Genomic DNA, 22,155 nt, shown 5'->3' on the forward strand with positions numbered 1-22,155 from the left:
ATGTTTTCTTCTCCACCATAGGAAAGAACCTAGCAAGCAAAATCCCAAACTCAAACACCTGCCCATCTGACTACCTCACGAGCACTTACCCAAACACACTATTCCTAGTTCCAGCCAACCCAACAGAAGTTTCACTCATCATCAACACCCTTAAAAACAAGGCAGGAGACATGAACAACTTGCCAACTTTTATGTACAAAAAAGCTACTCAAGTATTGTCACCAATTACTGCAACACTCTTTAACAAATCCATTGAATCTTCCACCTTCCCAACAATTCTCAAAATAGCGAGGGTCACTCCGATACACAAAGGAGGTGACCAAGCAGACTTGAATAACTATAGACCAATATCTAACATACCACTCCTCTCTAAAATCTTTGAAAAATTAATTCAGATGAATCTATTCCTACCTCGTCTCACATAACACACTAAACCCCTGTCAGTTTGGATTCAGGAATAATAAAAGCACAAATGATGCTATCATACACATGCGAGAACTAATATATACTGCTCTCGAAAAGAAAGAAAAGAAGTCCCGCTGGGAATCTTCATTGATTTACATAAAGCTTTTGATACAGTCGACCATGAACTGCTGTACACTAAATTAACACACTGTGGCATAAGAGGCCACTCCATCAACTACCTAAAGTTATACCTTAACAACAGAAGCCAATATGTGCACACAAATGGTGCAAACTCTTCCACACAACCAATCACAGTCGGAGTCCCACAGGGAAGCATCCTTGGACCATTCCTCTTTCTCATCTACATCAATGACCTACTGAATGCATCACAGCTTCTCAAACCCATATTATTTGCAAATGACACTATATACTCCTTCTCTCACCCAAACCCAGTCATACTCGCCAACACAGTTAATGCCGAATTACAGAAAATATCTGCCTGGATGATGACTAATAAACTTACACTGCATACTGACAAAACCTACTTCATTCAGTTAGGAAACAAGGCTGCAAATATTCCACTTAACACAACGCTAAACAGATCACCCATCAACAAGACTCACAGAGAGAAAATTCCTAGGAATTCACCTTAACAGTCACCTCAAGTTCCAGACACATATACAACAGATAACCAAGAAAATCTCTAAGACTGTAGCCATAGGCATACTATCAAAGATACGATACTATGTTCCACAATCAGCTCTCCTTGCACTGTATCATTCACTCATCTACCCTTATCTCACATATGGAATTTGTGCATGGGGATCAACAACATTAAATCACCTAGGACCACTAATAACCCAGCAAAAGGCAGCAGTCAGAGTCATGACAAATTCCCACTCCCAACAGCATACTCCACCAATATTCAAAAGTCTAAATCTGCTCACCATTAAGAACATCCATACTTATTCATGTGCCTACTACATACATAGAACAATACACGCAAACATAAACCCTCCACTCAAACTTTTCCTCACCAATCTTAACAGGACACACGACCATAACACAAGACACAGATCTCTTTTTGATGTACCCCGTGGCCATATCACACTGTGTAAAAACTCTATGCACATAAAGGGCCCCAAAATTCAGAATTCATTACCAGAAAATACCAAAGTAACTCAATCTGAAAATCAATTTAAGACTCTTCTCAGAAGCACCTAATCACCCTAGACTAAATACTCAAAACTCACTATCTAACACTACCAATAAATCTACCAATTACCTAAATCTTAAAACTTCATGACTAGACAACTAGGCTCATATATTGACAAATTACCACATAGAAGTATACATACCTACCAAAACCAGTATTACCCTTCACCAAATTGTAGCAGTCTCATACTGTAAACTACTGAAAACTACTCCTGAATCATGTTTCATTAAAAGCATTTTTGAATACATGAATATATCCTTTTGTTTGTATAAATTAGATTCACTTATTATTAATAGAACTACTGTACAACTATGATAATTTCTTTAGTGATAAGTAGTAAGCCATTGAATTAAGTCAGCCCATAATGCCAAGGCATAATAGAGGCTCTCTTTGCACTGCAACCCATCATTGTAAAAATATAATCTCAATGTACTACTTGCAAAGAAATAAATGAATCTGAATCTGAAAGTAAGGTACATACACAATGTATGAATGTATTTGGTAAAAACTTAACGGAGGGAAAAATATTTAAGTCATCATTAATAAAAACATGCTAACAGACAAAATATGGAATTACAGAAGTGGAGAAAATTCTCAAGTAAAGGGGTTATCTCTCAGCCCCCCTCAGTACTCTGAGGGACTTAACCCTCCTGGAAGGGGAGTGCTCTTCCTTCCTCGCAAACAGCTTTATGAGGAACATGTATATGTACCATAGCATCATGAGGCACACCTTCCTCTCCTTGCCAGAGTTCCTGATCAACTACAAAGTGAGAGTTAAATGAAAGTAATTACTCTTTTCTCCATAGCAGGAAAACTAAGGGAAAATCTACACCCCACTTTATCTACAAGTTGGGACTATTAAGAATTCTAGTCTCTAACTAGATAACTAGAAAACCTACCCACTTGTACTGAATACTGTTGCAATGTGTAGTAAGAAAGAAATATAAAGCTGAACTCAGCAGTTCTTTTGTGTGGAGGGTGACTGGTGGGCGCTTGGGCAGGGCGACAAGCTAGGCTGAATTCAGATATGAGAGCATGAACGTGTCACAAATCTCCCACTGAGAACAAAGAAAATAATGACTTAGTGCGGTAAACTCTGAAATACTGTCAATGTCTACTAGGAAAACTAGTGTTAAAAAGAAATACAAGTGTATAATCCGTGGTATAATCCAGATAAAGTGTAAAAGTTTGTGTCACAGTATGCAATCAGGAGTTATGAACAAAGATCTAAACTTACTCCCTGTTCAGTACATCCACACTTACTACTGTGCAATCTACATCTACAGGACCTTAAATTCCAATATTAACCTTGACCTAAAACGCTTTCTTGATAGTTGTGACAGAACCCACAGGCACAACACCAGACACAAACATCTCTATGACATTCCCCGTGTCCGACTAAACCTTTACAAAAATTCAATGTATGTCAAAGGCCCTAAAATCTGGAACACCCTACCTGAAAATTCCAAAACTGCAGACACATTCATCACCTTCAAAACTACCATCAGAAAACATCTTATCTCCCTGATACACCCTGTCAACTAATAATATGAATACCACCTAGTGGTTCACACTTACACTCACTCACCCATTTGACCATAAACAGAAATATCAATCTCAATCTCAAAATAATGAATCTTAACTAGTCATAAGTTGGCCTGTGATACTCCAATACTGAAACTACGTATAGTGCCAAAACAAAAGCATTCACATTGCTAAACTCACAACTAGTATTTAGTCACTTAGCCATAATACCAACTTATCTCATAATTTTGTAACATTTTAAACCTAAGATTTAATATAAGTCTACCCGAAATGCCTAGCCATGCTAGGCGTTCTAGTGGTACACTCTGTAATTATTATTTTACTACATGTAAACCACACAATAACCAAATTCTGTAAACTCAGAATTGTAATACTTATAGAGAATAAAGTTTGAATTGAATTTGAATATCACCCTATTGCGTAAAGACTGACCAAAGGGACTCCCTATCAATAGGTGAGGACATAACTATTTTTCTGTAGCAGCCTACTCAAGACATCAATACTGGAGTCATACTTCCCCTACCACAAACTAAGGAAAATTGGGTCAGTTACAATACCCAGGTAAGTCAAGGCATACCCACATCTAATTATGTTAGATGCAGCTAATAAGTAGAGGTGAGATTTGACCAGAATTACCAATATATCCCATGACACGTGGGTAATTCACCCAAACCCAAGTGAGTACCACTATGCACATCAGATGATTGTGAAATACTGAGATATATGCTCCTTTGGGGCAAATTATATGAATAAACTTGGTAATCAACATCCACTGTGGAAACTGGAATGGCACCCTGAAGGGATTTTCAGGGAGAAGCTGCTGGACATGGTGCTGTTAAAAGATAAGTAACACTTGTCTTATGTTTGTCTCATGCAGGAAAGTGTAAGTACTTATCTAACCAGTTCTCCACAACAGACTTATTCCATTTTATCTGATACAGGAGGGCCCCGCTTTATGGCATAGTGCTTTATTTATATATATATATATATATATATATATATATATATATATATATATATATATATATATATATATATATATATATATATTTTCAACAAGTCGGCCGTCTCCCACCGAGGCAGGGTGACCCAAAAAAGAAAGCAAATCCCCAAAAAGAAAATACTTTCATCATCATTCAACACTTTCACGCCACTCACACATTATCACTGCTTTTGCAGAGGTGCTCAGAATACAACAGTTTAGAAGCATATACGTATAAAGATACACAACATACCCCTCCAAACTGCCAATATCCCAAACCCCTCCTTTAAAGTGCAGGCATTGTACTTCCCATTTCCAGGACTCAAGTCCGACTATATGAAAATAACCGGTTTCCCTGAATCCCTTCACTAAATATTACCCTGCTCACACTCCAACAGATCGTCAGGTCCCAAGTATCATTCGTCTCCATTCACTCCTATCTAACACGCTCATGCACGCTTGCTGGAAGTCCAAGCCCCTCGCCCACAAAATCTCCTTTACCCCCTCTTTCCAACCCTTTCGAGGACGACCCCTACCCCTCCTTCCTTCCTCTATAGATTTATATGCTTTCCATGTCATTCTACTTTGATCCATTCTCTCTAAATGACCAAACCACCTCAACAACCCCTCTTCTGCCCTCTGACTAATGCTTTTATTAACTCCACACCTTCTCCTAATTTCCACACTCCGAATTTTCTGCATAATATTTACACCACACATTGCCCTTAGACAGGACATCTCCACTGCCTCCAACCGTCTCCTCGCTGCTGCATTTACCACCCAAGCTTCACATCCATATAAGAGTGTTGGTACTACTATACCTTCATACATTCCCTTCTTTGCCTCCATAGATAACGTTTTTTGACTCCACATATACCTCAACGCATCACTCACCATTTTTCCCCTCATCAATTATATGATTAACCTCATCCTTCATAAATCCATCCGCTGACACGTCAACTCCCAAGTATCTGAAAACATTCACTTCTTCCATACTCCTCCTCCCCAATTTGATATCCAATTTTTCTTTATCTAAATCATTTGATACCCTCATCACCTTACTCTTTTCTATGTTCACTTTCAACTTTCTACCTTTACACACATTCTCAAACTCATCTACTAACCTTTGCAATTTTTCTTTAGAATCTCCCATAAGCACAGTATCATCAGCAAAAAGTAACTGTGTCAATTCCCATTTTGAATTTGATTCCCCATAATTTAATCCCATCCCTCTCCCGAACACCCTAGCATTTACTTCTTTTACAACGCCATCTATAAATATATTAAACAACCATGGTGACATTACACATCCCTGTCCAAGACCTACTTCTACCGGGAAGTATTCTCCCTCTCTTCTACACACCCTAACCTGAGCCTCACTATCTTCATAAAAGCTCTTTACAGCATTTAGTAACTTACCACCTATTCCATATACTTGCAACATCTGCCACATTGCTCCTCTATCCACTCTATCATATGCCTTTTCTAAATCCATAAATGCAATAAAAACTTCCCTACCTTTATCTAAATACTGTTCACATATATGCTTCAATGTAAACACTTGATCTACACATCCCCTACCCACTCTGAAGCCTCCCTGCTCATCTGCAATCCTACATTCTGTCTTACCTCTAATTCTTTCAATAATAACCCTACCGTATACTTTTCCTGGTATACTCAGTAAACTTATTCCTCTATAATTTTTACAATCTCTTTTGTCCCCTTTCCCTTTATATGAAGGGACTATACATGCTCTCTGCCAATCCCTAGGTACCATCCCCTCTTTCATACATTTATTAAACAAAAGTACCAACCACTCCAACACTATATCCCCCCCTGCTTTTAACATTTCTGTCATGATCCCATCAGTTCCAGCTGCTTTACCCCCTTTCATTCTACGTAATGCCTCACGTACCTCCACCACACTTACATTCTGCTCTTCTTCACTCCTAAAAGATAGTATACCTCCCTGGCCAGTGCATGAAATTACCGCCTCCCTTTCTTCCTTAACATTTAAAAGTTCCTCAAAATATTCTCGCCATCTACCTAATACCTCCCTCTCCCCATCTACTAACTCCCCTACTCTGTTTTTAACTGACAAATCCATACTTTCCCTAGGCTTTCTTAACTTGTTTAACTCACTCCAAATTTTTTTCTTATTTTCATTAAAATTTCTTGACAGTGCCTCTCCCACTCTTTCATCTGCTCTCCTTTTGCACTCTCTCACCACTCTCTTCACCTTTCTTTTACTCTCCATATACTCTGCTCTTCTTATAACACTTCTGCTTTGTAAAAACCTCTCGTAAGCTACCTTTTTCTCTTTTATCACACCCTTTACTTCATCATTCCACCAATCACTCCTCTTTCCTCCTGCCCCCACCCTCTTATAACCACAAACTTCTGCCCCACATTCTAATACTGCATTTTTAAAACTATTCCATATATATATTATATATACAGTGGTCCCTCAATAATCGTCCATAATCCATTCCTGGAAGTGGGACTATTATCGAAATGGACGATTTACGAATCAATTTTCCCCATAAGAAATAATGTAAATTCAATTAATCCGTTCCTGAAACCCAGAAGTATTAAAACAAAAAATGTTTTTATATGAAATATAGATGTAGTACATAAACAATACAGTGGCACATGATGAATTAAACATTAACAGAATAACACTTACCTTTATTGGCGATTCTTCTGTGTGTATGGAAGACTGGAGAATGAGACTGATTGGATGATTTACTGTTTGGAAGGGGAATTCCCTTCCATCAACACCTCGGGTACCAATTGCTTTTCTGGGGTTACTTCTCTTCTCTGTTTCTTAATGCCAGTAATGTAGGTCCTCTTTGGCATTTTCTTCCAAAAGAGGCCTGTTTCATCACAATTGAACACTTGTTCAGGTTTCAGTCCTTCACTGTTTATGTACTCCTTGAATTCATGCACATATTTTTCAACCGCCTTGTGGTCCGAACTGGCAGCCTCACCATGCCTTACCACACTGTGTATGCCAGTACGCTTCTTAAATCTCTCAAACCAGCCTTTGCTGGCCTTAAATTCACTCGCATCACCACTAGTTGCAGGCAATTTCTTTACCAAATCGTCATGCGACTGCCTAGCCTTTTCACAAATAAGCGACGTCATAAGACTATCTCCTGCTAATTGTTTCTCATTTATCCACACCAATAATAACTTCTCAACATCTTCGAGTTGATTTCCTTGATTTACTTTTTCTTGGCTATGATGAAAGATATGGCTGTACGGGATTTGTTATACATCCTCGCCAGTTCGCCCACACATATGCCACTATCATATTATTCAATGATGTTTTTCTTAAATTCAATCGTATTTCTCACCTTCTTTACCAAAGGCTTGGCACTAGGAGCTTTCTTTGGAGCCATGGTAGCTTATTTAGCACTTAAATAACTTGCAAGCACTAAAGTAAATGGAATATTATGAAATATTTCACTGGAGCACGTGAGGGGACCATCGCTCTCTGGTAAACACTGGCACACTGGCTGGGAAGGAAAGGCCGAGGTGGCTCAGAGCATGAGTATGCGTCCGGGACGAAGGACTATTAGCGAGTTACCGGACCATTTGCGAGCCAATATTTTGATGAAAAAACAGGACTATTTCCGAAATGGACGACTTTCAGGCCGGACGATTATTGAGGGACCACTGTATATATATATACAGCAGGGCCCCGCTTTATGGCGTTTCGCTTTATGGCGTTCCGCTAATACGGACATTTCAAATTATGACCAAAACTCACTATACGGCTCCCCCCACCTGTCTTTCTAATACGGTCACAGCGGCCCACCGAGTTTGTTTACATTCTCCCTGAGCACATCTCCTTATTATGTCTGGAAACTTTCCAAAATTTCAAGTGTTTTAAAGTTATTGTATATTTTATATGTATTGTACTTGATAATTAAACTTGTGTACACCTGTACCTAAATAAACTTACACACTGTGCTGGCATGTAGGTACACATTAAAATCACTAAGAGTCTCTCTACTCTTGATGCAATAATAATAATAATAATAATAATAATAATAATAATAATAATAATAATAATAATAATAGTAATAATAATCTCTTGGGCGCATTGTCGCATATTACGTTAATATAGACATTTCCCTTAATCTATCTATGATATTTTTTTCAAAATTATATAAGAAACACATTATGTAACACACAAACATGATACATGCACCCACAGTATAAAAATTTATACAAATATATATGAGATGTTTACCAAACGGTTTGTAGAAGTGTCGGAAGAATTACGTTTTCTCTAGCCCGTCACCTGTTACTAGGGATAACTGTAGAAAAATATTCCTTTCGTATGCCTTCACTTTATAGCTATAATTCTGTACTAACTTGTACACAGTGTAAGAGTATTTGTTTCGTGATTTAATTATTATAATAATAATAAAAATATTATAAGGTAAAAGTTTCACAAACTCTTACAAATGTACATGAATGAACTAAAACTGGACACGTATTAATACCGTCTATTTCGCCTGACCGAGTGATCGTCCACAACCTGTTCAGTTTGTTTGTTTACGCTGTCTGAGCTCGGTGTATCATTAAATGTTGTATATTACGTTAATATACACATTTTCATTAATCCATGATATTTTTTTCAAAATTATAAAATAAACACGATACATAACATAAATACATTACAACATATGTGTAGAGAACCTAGGATAACCCAAAAAAGTCAGAGTGACTTACTTCCATTGCCTTCACTCAGAGCATCATTTCTTCTCAAAATGATGTTACATGAGAATGGGAGTGTTCTTCTTTATTTATTCTACCGTATCAATGTAGAGACAACCTGTACACAATGTAACTTGTACACAAACCAGACGTGTACACTGTTTACAAAACTTACCTTCGCCTGGTTTGTTTACATAACTCTGCGCCTGTACTCTCTCATGCACTCATTCTTTCTCTCTGGTATGGTAGCCCGGCTGACTACCATACATACCACACTTGATTTTTTACAATAAATACTACTCATCTCACCCTATATTTTAAGGTAAGTAATGAGTGAACTGTATATACATTTTATCGCTCTGGGATGCTTAAATATCATAGAATAGTATGTGTGGGTGGGGTGGCCTGGTATGGTAGCCTGGCTGACTACCATACATACCACACTTGATTTCTTAGAATAAATACTACTTGTCTCACCCTAGATTAAGACTATAAATATTTTAAGGTAAGTAATGAGTGCACTATGTGTGTATTGTACTTTTTTATTGTTTTTTGATGCCTGGTTCTATTGCTAACATAATATATGTTAGTGTAAACTTATTATCTAGTGTTTGTATGCATTTGTAAGTGGAAAAAAAAGGGTGTTCCACTTTACGGCAGTTTCCGCTTTATGGCGGTAGCCTGGAACCTAACCCGCTGTATAAGTGGGGCCCTCCTGTGTGTATGTATGTATGTATGTATGTATATATATATATATATATATATATATATATATATATATATATATATATATATATATATATATATATATATATATATATATATACAGTGGACCCCCGGTTAACGATTTTAATCCGTGCAAGAGGGCTCATCGTTATGCGAAATAATCGTTATGCGAATGAATTTTCCCCATAAGAAATAATGGAAATAAAATTAATCCGTGCAAGACGCCCAAAAGTATGAAAAAAATTTTTTTTTACCACATGAAATGTTAATTTTAATACACACAAACTGAAAAAGGCATGCACAATTAAATGACACTTACTTTTATTGAAGATCTGGTGATGATTGATGGGATGGGAGGAGGGGAGAGCATTATCTTCTTACTGTTTAGAAGGGGAATCCCCTTCCATTACGACTTGAGGTAGCAAGTCCTTTTCCGGGGTTACTTCCCTTCTTCTTTTAATGCCACTAGGACCAGCTTGAGAGTCACTGGACCTCTGTCGCACAACAAATCTGTCCATAGAGCTCTGTACCTCCCGTTCCTTTACGATTTGTCTAAAATGGGCCACAACATTGTCATTGAAATAGTCACCAGCACGGCTTGCAACAGCTGTGTCAGGGTGATTTTCATCTATAAAGGTTTGCAGTTCAACCCACTGTGCACACATTTCCTTAATCTTTGAAGTAGGCACAATGGATTCCACAACTGGCATAGGCTTCTCAGGGTTAGCCCCAAACCCTTCAAAATCTTTCTTAATTTCCATACTAATTCTCACCCTTTTTACCACAGGGTTGGCACTAGAAGCTTTCTTGGGGCCCATGGTCACTTATTTTCCAGAAACAGCACCGAAAACACTGTAATAATACGAAATATTCCGAGTGTATGCTTGGATGTTACCGCGGAGGCTGGCTGGTAAACAATGGGACGGCCGGCACATGTGAGGCTGGCTGAGGGCACATTGGACGCGTCTCGGACGAAAATCGGTAAGCGGGTTTTTAATCGGTATGCGCGGCAAAAATTTTGCGATAAAAGTAATCGTTATGCGGAAAAATCGCTATGTGATGCCATCGTTATGCGGGGGTCCACTGTATATATATACATACATACATACATACACACAGGAGGGCCCCACTTATACAGCGGGTTAGGTTCCAGGCTACCGCCATAAAGCGGAAACCGCCGTAAAGTGGAACACCCTTTTTTTCCACTTACAAATGCATACAAACACTAGATAAGTTCACAATTTTGCCATTATATTCCAAAGCTCATTTATTTGATTACCACTTTATTGTTCACCACAACTTACATTAGTCCCTTTTATATTATTATTTTATACTATAATTCTAACTTTAAAGAATTACCTTTATAGTACTACCTACTATCATATTCCCAAGCTCCATTATTTGATTATCACTTTATTTGTATTAGTCCCTTTTATATTGTCACCTTTATTTTATCTAAAAAAAAAAAAAAAAAAAAAAAAAACTACCTTAGCTCATTATTTTACATTTGTTAAATAATTCATGTGCTATTTTTTAGCTTAAGACTATTTACTTTGTTTTATACTTAATTCTAACTATAGATTCACTACAAATCTTATGATTACAAGCATTGATCCTGATACCAACCTCTTATTTAATGACTTAAATGAATCAAACAGTTACTGTAATTACTACACTGCAGAACAATCAAAGGCACTTCTCAGTGCCAACAACAACATAACTATCTTTAACTACAATATCAGATCTTTAAGCAAGCATTACGATGACCTCATAGCATTACTAAATTCCTTACATGCCAATATGTCCATCATTACACTAACTGAAACCTGGCTAAAGCCTGATAGTACAGATGTCTATGCCATTCCTGGTTACACAGCCATACACAACTGTAGGCCAGACCAACAAGGGGGTGGCACAGCCATATACTACTCAGACCAACTAGAATGTATCACTAATACTTGCACAAGGGATGAACATGGGGAATATATAATAGCCAAATTCAAATCCAAATACCTACAAAAACCTCTCACATTGATAAACATTTACAGAGTTCCACAGTCAAACATTAGCCAATTTAGTCAAAACCTAGGAAGTATGATAACTGATGCACGCATGAACAAAGATCACTTACTACTCTCAGGTGACTTCAATATAAATCTCCTGCAAGACCAGGACCCACACGTTACTGAATTCACAAACACAATGAGTAACTGTATGTTGCTACCAACAGTAACAAAACCTACAAGAGTTACAGAGACTAGTGTTTCCCTACTTGACCACATCTGGACCAACACAATATCCCCTTTAAAATCAGGCATAATTACAGATAATACCACAGACCACTACCCTACTTTTCTCATAACAACTCTTGGTAAATTACCCCAAGACACTACTAAAGTCACCTTCAGACTTCACAATGAGGCAGCCATTAATAACTTCACAACAGCAGTAGCAAACATTGACTGGCACACTGAGCTAGAAATCTTTACAGATATTGACGAATATATTAATAATTTTCTAAAAAAGACCCAATACCTCTATAACAAGCACTGCCCTAAAAAAACTAAACAGATGACAGCTAAGAGACTGAACAGTCCCTGGTTAACACCCAGCATTCTCAAATCCATAAATACAAAACACCAATATGAAAAACAGTACAGAATGGGTCACATAACCAGAGACCAAACAAAACGTTACTCGTCAATCCTAACCAGCCTGATAAGAAGGGCAAAAAAATTGTATTATGAGAACAGATTATCCAACTTACGAGGTGATATAAAAAAGACCTGGAAAACCCTATCAGAAATTCTAGGAACAAAAAAGATATCACGAAATAGCGAAATAAAATTAGCAAAATCAGATGAACCCCAACTCCCACCAACAGAAACAGCAAACAGACTCAATGACTTCTTCTCCACTATAGGACAAAACCTTGCCAATAAAATCCCAAGCTCAGATACCCCACCAAATGACTACCTCACTGGCAACTACCCGAACACACTGTTCCTAGCTCCGACTAACCCATACGAAGTCTCCCTTATTATCAACACGCTAAAAAACAAGGCAGGAGATTTAAATACCTTACCACCCTTTATATACAAAAAAGTGTCACAAGTGCTATCACCAATCATTGCAACACTCTTTAACAAATCCATTGAATCCTCCACCTTCCCTACAGTACTCAAAATAGCAAGGGTCACCCCGATCCACAAAGGAGGAGACCAAACAGAGTTGAATAACTATAGGCCAATATCCAACTTACACCCTCTCTCAAAAATCTTCGAAAAATTAATTCATAAACGAATCTACTCCTACCTTATCTCCCAAAACATACTTAACCCCTGCCAATTTGGATTCAGGCCAAATAAAAATACTAATGATGCTATTATACACATGCTAGAACATATATACACTGCAATAGAGAAAAAAGAAGTCCCACTGGGGATCTTCATTGACTTACGTAAAGCTTTTGATACAGTTAACCATGACTTGCTCCATGTAAAATTGTCACACTATGGTATAAGAGGGCACTCCCTCAACTACCTCAAGTCATACCTCAGCAACAGAAGCCAATATGTGTATGCAAATGGGGCAAACTCTTCTGCACAACCAATTACAGTTGGTGTCCCACAGGGAAGTGTCCTTGGCCCTCTTCTCTTTCTCCTATACATAAATGACCTACCAAATGCTTCGCAAATACTCAAACCCACACTATTTGCAGATGGCACTACATACGTCTTCTCCCACCCGAGCCCAGTCACGCTAGCCAATACTGTAAATACCGAATTACAGAAAATATCTACCTGGATGAGGACTAACAAACTTACACTAAACATTGACAAAACCTACTTCATTCAGTTTGGTAACAGAGCTACAGATGTCCCTCTTAACATAATGATAAACGGATCACCTATCACAAAGCTAACAGAGGGAAAATTCTTAGGAATCCACCTTGATAATAGACTCAAATTTCATACACATATACAACAAATTTCTAAGAAAATTTCCAAGACTGTAGGCATACTATCGAAGATACGGTACTATGCTCCACAGTCAGCCCTCCTGGCCCTATATCACTCTCTTATTTACCCCTATCTCACCTATGGAATTTGTGCATGGGGCTCAACAACAAGTAACCATCTCAGACCACTAATTACCCAACAAAAGGCTGCAGTTAGAATGATAACAAATTCTCACTATAGGCAGCACACTCCACCAATATTCAATACACTAAACCTACTCACCATACAAAACATTCATACTTATTACTGCACCTATTACATACATAGAACACTTAACTCTGATATTAACCCTCCCCTCAAACATCTCCTTGCCAACCTCAACAGAACACATGACCATAACACAAGGCACAGATCACTCTTTGATGTTCCTCGTGTCCATCTCACACTATGCAAAAACTCAATGCACATAAAAGGCCCTAAAATCTGGAACTCATTACCTGTAAATATAAAAGAAACACTACCTGTTTATAAATTCAAGTCTCTTCTCAAAGATCACTTACTCACCCAAAACCAAATAAATACTGAATAACTGAACCTTATAAATTGTATATCTTAAATGTTTCTCACAATTATATCACATAAATGTTAAACCTAAAACCCAATCTAACTTTATTATTTTTTAAATACACTACCTAACAGAATACTCCATTCTACTGAATGTACAACAATGCATACAACCATATGACCTGTCTTTGTAATACTCACTTGTGCTTTATAGTAATCTGTTTACATTAAAGTTTTATCACTGATGTCATCATTGCTTAGTTCATCTTAAGTTAATTTTAAGCCAGCCCGTAATGCTATGCATAGTATAAGTGGCTTTGGCATGCTGTTCTTATCTGTATTTTTTGTACCTCTGTATGTGTGCTCAAATTTTTAAATAAATAAATAAATAAATAAATAAATAAATAAATAAATAAATAAATAAATAAATAAATAAATAAATAAATAAATAAATAAATAAATAAATAAATAAATAAATAAATATATATATATATATATATATATATATATATATATATATATATACACACACACACACACACACACACACAAGTTAAGAAAGCCTAGAGAACAAATGGATTTGTCAGTTAAAAATAGGAGAGGAGAGTTATTAAATGGAGAGTTAGAGGTATTGGGAAGATGGAGGGAATATTTTGAGGAATTGTTAAATGTTGATGAAGATAGGGAAGCTGTGATTTCGTGTATAGGACAAGGAGGAATAACATCTTGTAGGAGTGAGGAAGAGCCAGTTGTGAGTGTGGGGGAAGTTCGTGAGGCAGTAGGTAAAATGAAAGGGGGCAAGGCAGCTGGGATTGATGGGATAAAGATAGAAATGTTAAAAGCAGGTGGGGATATAGTTTTGGAGTGGTTGGTACAATTATTTAATAAATGTATGGAAGAGGGTAAGGTACCTAGGGATTGGCAGAGAGCATGCATAGTTCCTTTGTATAAAGGCAAAGGGGATAAAAGAGAGTGCAAAAATTATAGAGGAATAAGTCTGCTGAGTATACCTGGTAAAGTGTATGGTAGAGTTATTATTGAAAGAATTAAGAGTAAGACGGAGAATAGGATAGCAGATGAACAAGGAGGCTTTAGGAAAGGTAGGGGGTGTGTGGACCAGGTGTTTACAGTGAAACATATAAGTGAACAGTATTTAGATAAGGCTAAAGAGGTCTTTGTGGCATTTATGGATTTGGAAAAGGCGTATGACAGGGTGGATAGGGGGGCAATGTGGCAGATGTTGCAAGTGTATGGTGTAGGAGGTAGGTTACTGAAAGCAGTGAAGAGTTTTTACGAGGATAGTGAGGCTCAAGTTAGAGTATGTAGGAAAGAGGGAAATTATTTCTCAGTAAAAGTAGGCCTTAGACAAGGATGTGTGATGTCACCGTGGTTGTTTAATATATTTATAGATGGGGTTGTAAGAGAAGTAAATGCGAGGGTCTTGGCAAGAGGCGTGGAGTTAAAAGATAAAGAATCACACACGAAGTGGGAGTTGTCACAGCTGCTCTTTGCTGATGACACTGTGCTCTTGGGAGATTCTGAAGAGAAGTTGCAGAGATTGGTGGATGAATTTGGTAGGGTGTGCAAAAGAAGAAAATTAAAGGTGAATACAGGAAAGAGTAAGGTAATGAGGATAACAAAAAGATTAGGTGATGAAAGATTGAATATCAGATTGGAGGGAGAGAGTATGGAGGAGGTAAATGTATTCAGATATTTGGGAGTGGACGTGTCAGCGGATGGGTCTATGAAAGATGAGGTGAATCATAGAACTGATGAGGAGAAAAGAGTGAGTGGTGCACTTAGGAGTCTGTGGAGACAAAGAACTTTGTCCTTGGAGGCAAAGAGGGGAATGTATGAGAGTATAGTTTTACCAACGCTCTTATATGGGTGTGAAGCATGGGTGATGAATGTTGCAGCGAGGAGAAGGCTGGAGGCAGTGGAGATGTCATGTCTGAGGGCAATGTGTGGTGTGAATATAATGCAGAGAATTCGTAGTTTGGAAGTTAGGAGGAGGTGCGGGATTACCAAAACTGTTGTCCAGAGGGCTGAGGAAGGGTTGTTGAGGTGGTTCGGACATGTAGAGAGAATGGAGCGAAACAGAATGACTTCAAGAGTGTATCAGTCTGTAGTGGAAGGAAGGCAGGGTAGGGGTCAGCCTAGGAAAGGTTGGAAAGAGGGGGTAAAGGAGGTTTTGTGTGCGAGGGGCTTGGACTTCCAGCAGGCATGCGTGAGCGTGTTTGATAGGAGTGAATGGAGACAAATGGTTTTTAATACTTGACGTGCTGTTGGAGTGTGAGGAAAGTAACATTTATGAAGGGGTTCAGGGAAACCGGCAGGCCGGACTTGAGTCCTGGAGATGGGAAGTACAGTGCCTGCACTCTGAAGGAGGGGTGTTAATGTTGCAGTTTAAAAACTGTAGTGTAAAGCACCCTTCTGGCAAGACAGTGATGGAGTGAATGATGGTGAAAGTTTTTCTTTTTCGGGCTACCCTGCCTTGGTGGGAATCGGCCAGTGTGATAATAAAAAAAAAAAAAAAATTATTCTCCATGGGGAAGTGGAACAGAATTCTTCTTCTGTAAGCCATGCATGTCGTAAGAGGTGACTAAAATGCCAGGAGCAAGGGGCTAGAAACCCCTTCTCCTGTACAAATTACTAAATTTAAAAAGAGAACCTTTTTTTGGGGGGGGGGCCACCCTGCCTCGGTGGGATACGGCCGATTTGTTTGAAACACACACACACACACACACACACACACACACACACACACACACACACACACACATACAGTGGAACCTCTACTTATGAGTTTAATCCGCTCCATGACCTTGCTCCCAACTGGATTTGCTCGTTTGCAGAGTCAATTTTCCCCATTTAAATTAACTGAAATGGAATTAATTCGTTCCAGTGGAATTCCAGGCACGAGAAAATACCTTAATAATTTCCCTAATATCAACTCGACAGCTTATTTATCTATCAAAATTCATGTAATATGACATAATAAACAATGTTAATAACATAGAAACATGATATATACACTAGAATGAATAAAATACATGTCATTAGGTATGTGGCTAGTAGTGGTGACAGCAGCCATTGTTGTTGGGGTTTATAGGGCCACCACAGCAGCCATTGTTGCTCCTTATTACATGTGTAGAGAACCTAGGATAACCCAAAAAAGTCAGACAGTGACACTAATAAGAAATTTGGCATAGAAAACACGGTCGTAAGTCGAATGGTCGTATGTCGAGCAGGTCATAAGTCAGATGGTAGGTGTAGGTGCTTTGTGTTAATGGATTTAATGATGCTGGGTGTTAGCCAGGGACTGTTCAGTCCCTTAGCTGTGATCTGTTTAAGTTTTTTAGGGCAATGATTTTTAAAGAGGTAGCGGGTTTTTTTTTCCAGAAATTTATTAATACATTCATTCGTATCTGTATATGTTTCAAGCTCATTATGCCAGTCGACGTTATCCATAGCTGTTATAAAGTTATTAACAGCTTCTTATTATGTAGTCTGTAGGTAACTTTAGTAGTGTCTTGGGGCAATTTAGCTAGGTTGGTTATGAGAAAGGTAGGGTAGTGGTCTGTGGTGTTGTCTGTGATTATGCCTGATTTTAAAGGGGATATGGTGTTAGTCCAGACGTGGTCTAATAAGGAGAGACTAGTCTTGGAGATTCTTGTAGGTTTTGTTATTGTTGGTAGCAACAAGCAGGTGCTGATAGTGTTTGTGAATTCAGTTACTTGTGGGTCCTGGTCATATAGGAGATTTATGTTGAAACCTCCTGTGAGCAGCAAGTGGTCTTTGTTCATATGTGCATCAGTTATCATGTTTCCTAATTTTTCACTAAAATGGTATATGTTTGACTGTGGTAACTGTAGATGTTTATCACTGTGAGGGGTTTTTGCAAGTTTCAGATTTAAATTTAGCTAAAATATATTCTCCATTGTGCAAGAATTATTGATACATTCAAACTGATCTGAGTAGTATATAGCTGTTCCACCCCCTTGCTGTTCTGTCCTACAGTTGTGCATGGCTGTGTAACCAGGAATGGCAAAGACATCTGTAGTGCCAGGCTTTAGCCAGGTTTCTGTGAGTGTGATGATTGACATACTGGTATGCAGGGAATTGAGTAATGCTGTGAGGCCATCGTAATGTTTGCTCAAAGATCTGACATTGTAATTAAAGATAGTTATGTTATTGTTGGCTCTGAGTAATGTCTCTGCTTGGTCTGCTGTAAAATAATTACAGTTGCTGTTTGATTCGTGTAAGTCATTTAATAAAAGGTTGATATCAGGATCAATGCTTGTAATCATAAGATTGAGAGTGACTCTACAACTAGACTTTTGAATAAAGTATTGTGTTAAACTTAATAATTATGATACTAAACTAATTTATCTTACTAGCTAATGGACTGTTACAAGTAGTTTTAAAAAATACAGCAATGCAGTCTACTCTAAATATGGTACAGATTTGATGATATAATATTGAATGGTTATAGTTTTAGAGTTTGACAAAAGTTGTAGATTTAGAATAGAAGTTTACTGAACACAATGAGACTGCTTAATACTGTAAGTGATAACTAAATTAAAAGTCTGCAGGTAATGGTAGTTATAAAAAAAATAAGAGAAAACAAAAATAATAGTTATAATAGTTGATTAAAGCAAGTAATTATAAAATACAGGGATTATGCTAATTCTTATTATGGCCCAAGTGTGACAATATAATATTGTACTGGTTATCAGTTCTATAATAACAGTTTATAATAGTAAGCAAGTATGTAATGGTAAATTAAAAATAAAAATAGAAATAAAGAGAGAATATAGTGTAATCTTTCAATAGAATAAATCGAGTTCTAGTGAATTAGCTATGATTTTAGTTGACTGGAACATTGGAATTGGCCGAAAATAGGGCTCAAAGTGGGCGAAATTGCCGATGCGTAAATATCGTCGAGGCTGCTAACTTTGCAAGAGCATAATTCAGTAAATTTTTCATCAAATTTATATACTTTTGGTGTCATTATCATCGGGAAAAGATTATCATTTCACAAAAACATTTTTTTTTTTTTTTTTTTTTTATATTTTTTGACCCTGACAGCAAGTTCAGGATCGGGGGTTTCGACTCTGAAAAGGTTAAGGCGATATTTGTTTTATGGCAGTGGTGTGGAACCTAACCCGCCACATTAGCGAGGTATCCCTGTACTCCTGAATTATAATCATCAGAGGAGTATTTTTTTTAAGTTACAATAGTTTTGAGGTATGATGGGTACTTCTGGAATGGATTAATATCATAACTCAGGGAACAACTGTAGTTTTTAAAAGATGTCAAATCTGGAATTATAGTAGTGCATATCATTACTCTAGAGCGCACTTAATACCTTCTTGTATTGTACTTTCTATTTAGAAGCTTTTTTCCCCTATTCTCCTGGTTGTAAAATTCTATGAAATAAATCACAGAATTTTACAGCCAGTATATGACTTTCTTTTAATGCAAAAGATAAAAAAAAATCTTTATAACTCACCAGTTCCTTTGCTTCTCCAACAAGGTTTTCCACATCCTGAATTAATGATCTTCTTTCAGCTTTGTGAAAAAATAAGAAATCTTGCATAAGATGTGGTATCATGTGTAATAAAAATAAAACTTTAGAGAGGTGCCAAGTTAGATAACTTAACACTATTCTAAAGTTACCATACCAAAACTACAAATTCCCAATATTATATTGGAATGATCAAATTAATCATTTTACCAAAATACACAAAGAGCATTAATAAAACATTAAACATCTGCATACTAATACCAGCATTTGCTTTGTAAAATGTAGTATTTGAAGGGAAAAAAGGAAATTTACAAAAGGAAGTGAAAGATTAATATGTAAAAAACATTTTTTTAACACACTGGCCATCTCCACCAAGATAGGGTCACCCAAAAGAAGAAAACACTGAGTCATTCATTCAATCACTCTTTCTAGAATGCTGACATCACAGCTCAGATGATCCTCCAAACTGCAACATCTCCACTGGTCTGCCAGAGTGCAGGCACTGTACTTCCCACCTCTAGGACTCAAATCCAGCTAACTGATTTCCTTGAATCCTTTCATAAATGTTACCTCACTCACACTACACCAGCACATCATGTCCTAAATTCACTCCTATCTAACAGACTACCTACTCCTCCATCCTGCCATTACAGATTTATACATCCTCCAAGTCATCCTATTTTGTTCCAGCCTCCTTAAATGTCCAAACTACCTCAATAACCCCTTCTCGGTCCTCTGGATAATACTTTTAGTCTTCAAACTACAAATTCTCTGAAAAATATTCACACCACACATGACCTTACACAGCATCTCTGCCTCCACCCTCCTCACTGCAATGTTTAAAACCTATGTATTGCTACAGGTTGACCATCACTAATCCGGCATCATTGGGACCTGCAGTGTGCCGGATTAGTGAGTTTGCCAGATTACAGAGTGGTTAGGTTAGAATACACTTAATTAACCTATCAACAGAGACTTTCTGCTACATCTTCCTCATTTTCATCACTGCTTTCTCCTCCATTGACTTGCTGCTGTGGATTTGCAACCATCTGCACAATTTCTGAATCAGTATAATGATGAAATTTGAGTCAGTATAATGATTTCAGTCAGTATAATGATGAAATTTGAAATTATGCTAACTGAAATTAGTGCCGGATTACTGATGGAATCGGATGACTGATTGCTGGATTAGTGATGGCCGACCTGTACCACTGTACTCTGATACATTCCCTTTTTTTGCCTCCATGGATAATGTTCTGTATCTCCACAGATGCTTCACTGTACCACCGACCCTTTTTTTTTCCACTGTCAAATCTGTGGTTCACCTCATCTTTCACAGACCCATCTACCAACAAGTCCACTCCCAGATACGTGAACGTAGTCACTTCTGCCACACTCCCTCCTTCAAAGCTGAAATCTAATCTTTAATTACTTATGTCCACTTTTAATGTCCTACTTTTACATACCCTCCCAAATTTGTCCACCAATATTTGCAACTTCTCTTTAGAATCACCCAAAAGCAATGAGTCATCAAAAAATGCAACTGTGACAATGCCTACTTTGTATCAGATTATCTTTTAATCCTACCCCTCTCCCCAGCACTCTAGCATTCACTTCTTTTACAACCCCATCTATAAATATGTTAAACAACCATGGTGAAAACACATCCCTGTCTAAGGCCTACTTTTACTGGAAAATAATCATCCTTTCCTACATACCCAAACCTGAGCCTCATTAACCTCATGAAAACTCTAAATGCTTTAAGTAACTTACCACGTATTCTATACATTTGAAACGTCTGCCACATTACTTCCCTATCCACTCTTTCATATGCCTTTTCTAAATCCATAAGTGCAAAGAAAGCTTCCTTATCTTCATCTAAATATTGTTCACTTATATGCTTATATACAGACTAATTTGGAGAAGTGGGTGGCCAGTAATGGCAATTGTAGTGGATAGAGAAAAGATTATTTTGCTCTGTAACAATGAACAATTCTGCAACCAAAGGGCTGTCATTTACTTCCAAATCTATTGACCCAGCAGATTTCGTCCCATATTTCCAAAGTCCGTTAATTTTTCCAGTTTCTTCAAAAAAAAAAAAAAAAAAAATACAAATTGAAACCTACACAGGCCATAATCAATCCAAACTTTTCTTTAAAGTAAGAATGACCAGCTTTTAGGAAATCCAGTTAGTTTTACGTAGCTAAGTTTACTGTTCATAACATACAAATTTTTAACAATGGTCTTAGAAGGTACACATAATTCTTTGTAATTAAAGGAACATTAAGGTGATTTAACCTAAAATAAACAAATAGTCAATGTGACTTATTTCTGATCAGAAGAGACATTCTCCAATTATTTCACTGAAACCAATTTGATTAATAAAACTGGCACATAAGAACATAAGAACATAAGAACATAAGAACATAAGAACGAAGGAACACTGCAGAAGGCCTACTGGCCCATGCGAGGCAGGTCCAAGTCCCTACCGGCT

The 22,155-nt window shown here is 37.4% G+C and overlaps 1 protein-coding gene across 1 annotated transcript in view; it reads right to left on the reverse strand.

Moving 5' to 3' along the window:
* Vti1a (Vesicle transport through interaction with t-SNAREs 1a) overlaps positions 1-22,155 on the reverse strand; it is a 68,341-nt gene that overhangs the window by 39,927 nt on the left and 6,259 nt on the right. The window contains exon 2 of the mRNA XM_070085862.1: positions 19,647-19,705. Within this exon, the coding sequence (XP_069941963.1) occupies positions 19,647-19,705 (59 nt within the window). The remainder of the gene's footprint in view (positions 1-19,646; positions 19,706-22,155) is intronic.

The sequence above is a fragment of the Cherax quadricarinatus genome, chromosome 17, assembly GCF_038502225.1.
Source record: "Cherax quadricarinatus isolate ZL_2023a chromosome 17, ASM3850222v1, whole genome shotgun sequence".
NCBI lineage: Eukaryota > Metazoa > Arthropoda > Malacostraca > Decapoda > Parastacidae > Cherax > Cherax quadricarinatus.